The sequence below is a fragment of the Coenobita brevimanus genome, chromosome 102 (genome assembly GCF_032717465.1).
Source record: "Coenobita brevimanus isolate Jiangsu-jjx chromosome 102, ASM3271746v2, whole genome shotgun sequence".
In the NCBI taxonomy this organism is placed as follows: domain Eukaryota; kingdom Metazoa; phylum Arthropoda; class Malacostraca; order Decapoda; family Coenobitidae; genus Coenobita; species Coenobita brevimanus.
The window spans coordinates 21,855,756-21,862,318 of record NC_137055.1 but is presented as its reverse complement, the minus strand read 5'-3'; the positions used below and the strand labels follow the sequence as shown (position 1 = coordinate 21,862,318).

At 41.8% G+C, this 6,563-nt stretch overlaps 1 protein-coding gene across 1 annotated transcript in view; it reads right to left on the bottom strand.

Moving 5' to 3' along the window:
- Positions 1–435: 435 nt before the first annotated feature.
- The window catches only part of LOC145415415 (glutamate receptor ionotropic, delta-2-like), an 82,224-nt gene continuing 76,096 nt past the window's right edge, over positions 436–6,563 (bottom strand). The window contains exon 9 of the mRNA XM_080284698.1: positions 436–664. Within this exon, the coding sequence (XP_080140824.1) occupies positions 436–664 (229 nt within the window). The remainder of the gene's footprint in view (positions 665–6,563) is intronic.

Here is a 6,563-nt window from a genome sequence, read left to right as displayed (position 1 = left end):
ATGAAGGTCCCAGACTTTCTTTTTCCAGGCCGGTGTTACTTATTCTTTCCCTTTTCTGGTACTCCAGTGTACCATCTTTTGTCTCAGAAGCTGCCTCTATGTATTCTAGTGCCCACTTCTCCATCTGATGGTTTTCAGGATGCCGTCCTCGAAATTAGTACTTTTTGTGAGACTGGTGATCACCCACCCTCTTCTCAGACTATATACTTCTCTCTTCATTTCAGTGGCTGAGTGTTTGCTCACTTCTGTGACGGTGGCGGATGTCCTCAATGATGTGTTTCCTTGTCCTACCCTGTCCTGCCTCCCAAAAGCTCCATCTGTATCTGGCAAGCATCACTATGGCTCTTCAGTCCTCTGAGCCTGAAGACTGTCCACTTAAGGTCTCTGTTGTGGAACCTTTTGTGGACCTGTCTGCTGATCCTCCTGCCCTGGAGTCTAGCCAGATGCAGAATGATTTAGTGTTTCACTTGTGGTCTGGCCTCCACTTGGGGATGGTGTTCCACGGATCTTTGGTGCTTCTTCTCTGCCTAATATGATATAATCCTCAGAGTGTTCTAATCCTGTAAAGTCTGCTTCTACTTCTAAGGCTGCTGCTGGTGGTACTGACAGCTCTACCTCCTCACCTGGGGCAGCCTGGAAATCACCTTCTAAGCAATATGTTGTTCTGGAGCAGGAAAGAAATGTTGTAAAACTTTCGTTTTCATAGTCCTCAAGCTTGCCTTCTGATGGTCGGCACAATGTGTGGGTCATTGGTGCTGGGCAATCTCTTTCTAATAGCCATCCTAAGCAGCAGTCCAGACCTGTTTCCTTGTCAGAAGCTGTGCAGTCCCACGATTTATCCTGATCCTCCTTCCTCTATTGGTTCTGTCATTCAGTGAAATTATCGATGATTACGTGCCAGTTGGAAGGAATTGCTTCATTTTGTTGTACAAATTATCGTGTATGAATGTGCATGCAGGAGAGAATGGTTGATGATGCTTTTTCTGTACTTCCGGGTACGGTACCATTTTTTCTAATCCCGTACAAGCCATTTCAAACCGAGGTCGTCATGGAAGGCCCGCTATCTTTTTTCATCGCAATATTCCGTTTACTTGCCTGGACCTTTGCACTCACCTGCAAGCAGCTGCTGTTAAGGTTCTTCTATGTCGTTGATATACAGTTTGCAGTATTTAACTCCTCCATAGTGTTGCTGTCGACAGGGTGGATCTGGAGCACCTTCTTTAACCCCTTAACTGTTGGGCGTCACTTTCGTGATGCTTGGGAGCAAGAGATCATACCGCAGGGCGTCGCTTTTGTGATTCTGTGTTATTCTGAAATCACCCGGGCTTCCAAGTGGGGGCTTGTATCATCTATCAGTACTGCCAATGTCCAACACTAGTCAGCACTCCTAATCTCATCTGTACTCCCATCCATTGTTGACAATTTAGCCATTTCTCCCCGTTCTTGACTCCCCTACCTACCCCCCCTCCAATACCCTATCCTCTCGCCTGCCCGGCCATGCTACTCTAAGTAAATCTTCCCTGGAATTTTTCACTGATTTCATCCATTGAAATAAGCCCTATGCCCTATTCTTATACCAAATAATATATACAAGAAAGAAATAAGGTAAGTGAGAGTGCCATACACCTGGAATTGGCTAATTATCACCTGACAACACCTCACGTGCACTCGTTCGCTAATTTTTGCTGTTTATTTCCCCTTGAAATATGCCGTATAATCTATTTTCGTAATAAATATACATATAAGGAGGGAAGGGAGAAGCCTAAGTGATATTTACATTCACCTGGAACTACCTAATTTTTAATGTATTGTCTAGATTTCCTGCCAATCATGTCACTGCTATATATAGCTGTTTCAAGAGGCTAACGTTGGTAGTAATGAATTTCCCTAGTTAGGCCACCACCCCGGCCCACCCTTATCAGTTCACTCTTATCTTCTAACGTGGAGGTACGTCAGTTCGCTCTTGCTAGCTTCAGGGACTTTTCACCCCCATGCAAAGGGCCCTGTGACCTTTACCCCCTACTAAACCTCGTGTGGAAAGAGGTAAAGGGCTGACAATTGATAAAAGAGTGACTACGATCTTTCTATTGAGTAAAACAGTGCAAGTGGAATTGTAAATAATGTGTCAACAGCAAGTGAAAGTAATGAATGTAAATATACGTGAACAGTGGAAAATAGTTTTATAAGTTACTTCAAGTGACAGTGCATAACACAGTGTAAATAAAATAGAAATGTAAATAACGTAAATAAAATAGAGAACGTAAATAGAAATGTAAATGAGTAGCATTATAAGAATACGAGTATATACTCTAGGAATAATGAAAGTGAAAGTTTCATTCTAGCATGTCTGAATACTATGAGTTGTGAGAGTGAAGGTGAAAGTGACATTCACTCTCAATGATAGTATACAGGACGAGAAGGTGAATGCTACGTATTTTACTAAAAGAAATTGAATCCCTACAGTGACAATAAACTAATACTACTGAAGGAAACTTATGGATAAAGACTGTAGATATATATAAGTGTTATATAGTAATAGAAATATAAAGTGTGAGGGGTTTTATGAATAATAAATGACAGAGTACCAAGAGCGAACTAGCGCAAGTGCGACGGTCACACGCACTCATAATTTTCATTGCTTTCACAGTGTTTTTTTTTTGGAGTATGGATCCCAAACTACTTGAAAATCATAGAGTAGTGTTTATAGTGTTAATATCTGGCTGTGGTAATCATATTATGGGTTGTCGGGAAGTGTAAAGTGGAGACTTCGTTACCCAACTTCAGAGGTCTCCACAAGTCCTACGGTACTCGACGAAGGCTCAATAAACATTCCAGTGGAAAGCTGAAGGTATGTGCCATAAGCATGTATAATTTTAATATTCTAGGACTAATAACTGATTTTTGGCAAATATTTTTTGAGAATCTGTCGGAGCCCGAATAACCCCGCGGCACACGCAAAACATTGGTAAACATGCCCGCGGTGTAGGGGTTAAAGCCTTGCTTCCATCTTTTCTCTTACTAGACAGTGTGATTAGTCATCACCCACCATGGGATAACAGTGTGGTCAATCCTAGGGGTGCTATGCTAGCTTCCTTGCTGTAGGTTGAGTTCGTTTAATAAATTCCAAAGTTATGACGTATTTCCATAGCCAGACGTGGACTTCTACTGCTACTGATTTGTACCTTTGCTTGGCTGATGTTGTTTTAGACCTTAACTTTTTTTATAGGGAAGGAAGAAGAAACTAGATTTTAGAAGCCTGCAAATTGTTCCCTCCTAGAAAAAGAAAAAAAAAAAAAGATAATAGAGAGCCAAATTCTAGCTCCATTTACTTCGATTTACCTGGACAAACTGCATTCAAAAGACTGGAGGTCATAGGTAATAGGAAGTACAAAGACAGTTCCAGAGTTGACCTGTTGCATACATTACGGATTGGGAGTAATGAATAACTCTTGCATTAGAGAGTTGGGCAGAAAAGGGATGAGAGTTTGCTACCCATCTGCCGTAGTGGTGGTGGGATGCAAGCAGACAGTCCAGACAAGCAGTCACCATTGAAGTAGCGATAGAAATGAGATAAAGATACAAGTGTGGTGAAGAGATGGAGGTTGAAGGGGGCCAGTAGGAGAAGAGTTAATGAGGCGAAAAGGCTTTGACTCTACCTTGTTTAGAAAAGCTGTGCATGGGGAGCCTCCCCACATGGGAGAGTTGTATCCTACACAGGGGCGAATAAAAACCGTGTATAAAGTCAACATTTGTGCAGGGGAAAAGAAGGTATAGAGATGGCTTAGCACACCTAATCTCTTGGAAGCAGACTTTATAAAAGAGGTAGTCTGATCTTTCCATGATAAACCCCGAGAGAATGAAAACCCAGGTATGTTCAAAGATTATGCAGGATTCAGTTGGGTATTGATAAAAATTAGATGATATTCCTGTGGTAGATTTTGATGGGTCAAAAGATTCGAGAACTGAGTTTTTGATACGTTAAAATCAACAAGACTACTTTTACCCCAATTAGAGAAATGAGACAGGTCAGATTTTAAATGTGCCGTAGACACATCCCTTGTCTGTTGAAGTATCTGCTAAGCTGGACACTGCAGGAGGCAGATGGAAGGATGAAGGGTGGAGTCATCAGTGTATGAGTGAATAGGGTTAGATATACAGCTTAGAAGAACATTGATGAACAGAAGGAAGAAAGCTGGTGATAGGACAAAGCCCTTAGGAACACCACTATAGATAGCCGTAGAAGAACGGTGGCTGTCAGCAACAGCAGCTGTAGAACAACTTGAAAGTAAGCTATAGATGAAGGTGTAGACAGAAGGATAGAACCTGTAACAGGGCAATTTGGAAATAAATTATTAAATCATACTCGACTGAAAGCTTTTGAGATGTGAAGTACAATGGCATAGTTTTTGCTAAAGTCCCGAAAGGAGGATGACCAGGAGTCTGAAAGAAGGTGAGAAGATCGCCAGTGGAGCAGCCTTGGCAGAACCGATACTGATGGTCGGAAAGAATGTTATGATAGGTTAAGTGCTTTATTTATTTTTTTCTATTTTTCGTTTAGAAAAAATTCAAACACTTCAGAAATACAGGATGTTAAAGGAATTAGGCGATAGTTAAAGGGCTGAGAATGGCCACCCTTCTTTGGGACAGGCTAAATAAGAGAAAACTTCCAGGAAGAAGGAAAGGTACAAGTTGACACACAAAGGCGAAGGAGTTTAATTAGGCAGGGTGAAAACACAGGATTGTTCTTGAGTACAGCTGGAGAGACTCCATCTAGCCCATATGCCATAATAATTACTGATGAGGCCTGTGATTCAAGAAAATACATCAACTGAAGAAATTATAATGTCAGCTATGAAGAAGTCAAGGGGGGAAGTGATGGATGAGCAGAATCGGAATCATCTAATTCGGAATTGGAGGAGAAAGTCTGAGCAAAGAGTTCTGCTTTGTCTGTAGACATTAGAGCAGAAAAGAAGACGGAAGGATGATGAAGTAAAGTTGTTAGAAAGGTTTGTGGCAAAGGGCTAGAAGGATCAGTAAAAATTAAGAGCATTTAGTACTGATGAAATTATTCTTGGCAAACCAAAGGATGGACTTAGCACGATTCTGAAAAGAAACATAAAAGAGATGAGATTCAGGTGTTTTGACTCTGATATATGAAGGCCCAGTTCTTGCTGTGGACAGCATTAGAACAAGCGTGGTTAAACCGCTTTTTTTTTTTTTTCGTTTTAGTCATAGGATAAGAGAAAGGAATGTATGCTTGCATGTCCAAGAGAATAACCTCAGTAATGCGAAAGGCATATTCAGATATCACTTGGCCATGGATGCAATTATCATTACATGGAAAATCAAAGCAGTAATGCCTGAAGGCCTACAAGTCAGCAGCTCCAAAGTGCAAAAGTCGCCACTTCTTGAAAAGTTCCACAGTCCTTACTGGAGTGATAGGACAAGTTAAGATGATAAGGTTGTGATGAGAGGGGCCCAACCCAGAAATGAGACTAAACACATAAGCAGAAGGAACAGTTCTAAGGAAAATGTCAAGTATGTTGGAGCTCTCTCCAAGTCGGTCTGGAATACGGGTAGGTTACTGTACACACTGCTCTAGGTCATTAAAGGTAGAAAAGATGAAGGTTTGTTTGCGAGATGAATCAATGAAAGGTGGAGAAAGCCAAAGGTGGTGGTTAACATTGAAATTACCTAGAATGGAGATTTCAAAGAAAGTAGAAATTGATAGGATGGTTTCCATCATAAAAGTTAGATGCTCAAGAAATTTTTTCATATTGAGCAGAATTAGAAAAGTGAACAGCACAGACAGGTTTGCTGAGGGAATGACAGGGTGGCTGAAGCCAGAGAGTTGAGAATTCAGATGACTCAGGTTCAGGAATAAGAGATCAAGATATGTTTTTGCATACATATGCACAACAGCCACCTCAGGCTTTGAGGTGAATATAATAATTGTAGGAGGATACAGAGAAGGGTTTGCTATCAGTCGCCTGAGACATCTGAGTCTCAGTAAGGAAGAGAAGGTGAGTTTTCGAGGAAGAGAGGTGGTGCTCGACAGAGAAAATTAGAGGAAAAGCCGTGAATGTAACAGATATGAAAAAGTGACTCTAACAGTGGTTCCAAGCATCTCTCTTGGCCGTCATCGGGAGAGGAACGGATGGTGAAGGCTGTTATGCCCTCTCCCCCTTTCCCGGGGAGGACTCCAAGGCTGGGTGTTGAGATGCCTTTTTTTTTTTCTTTTTTAAATTTGGAAAAGGAATCCTGGTGTGTATTGTTGACAGTTAGCGGAAATTGTAGAGTATGTTGGCCTACTCTCTGTGTTTGTGAAACACTGAAAAAGTTCAGCAAAGGGGGATATTCAGGCGTTTGTCCCGTGCGCTGATGAAGCGGGAGCTCCATCTCTATCATCAGCTTTCCATTCACTTTAGGAGTACTGCCCTGTTTGACTGGTGCTATAGTCTGTTCCCCTGGGGTGTGTTGCCAGACCTGTATGACAGCAACCACTTCCCATTAGTTTTAACTGCTGCTGAGGGTGGACCCCAACCTGGGCTTCCTACCTGGCA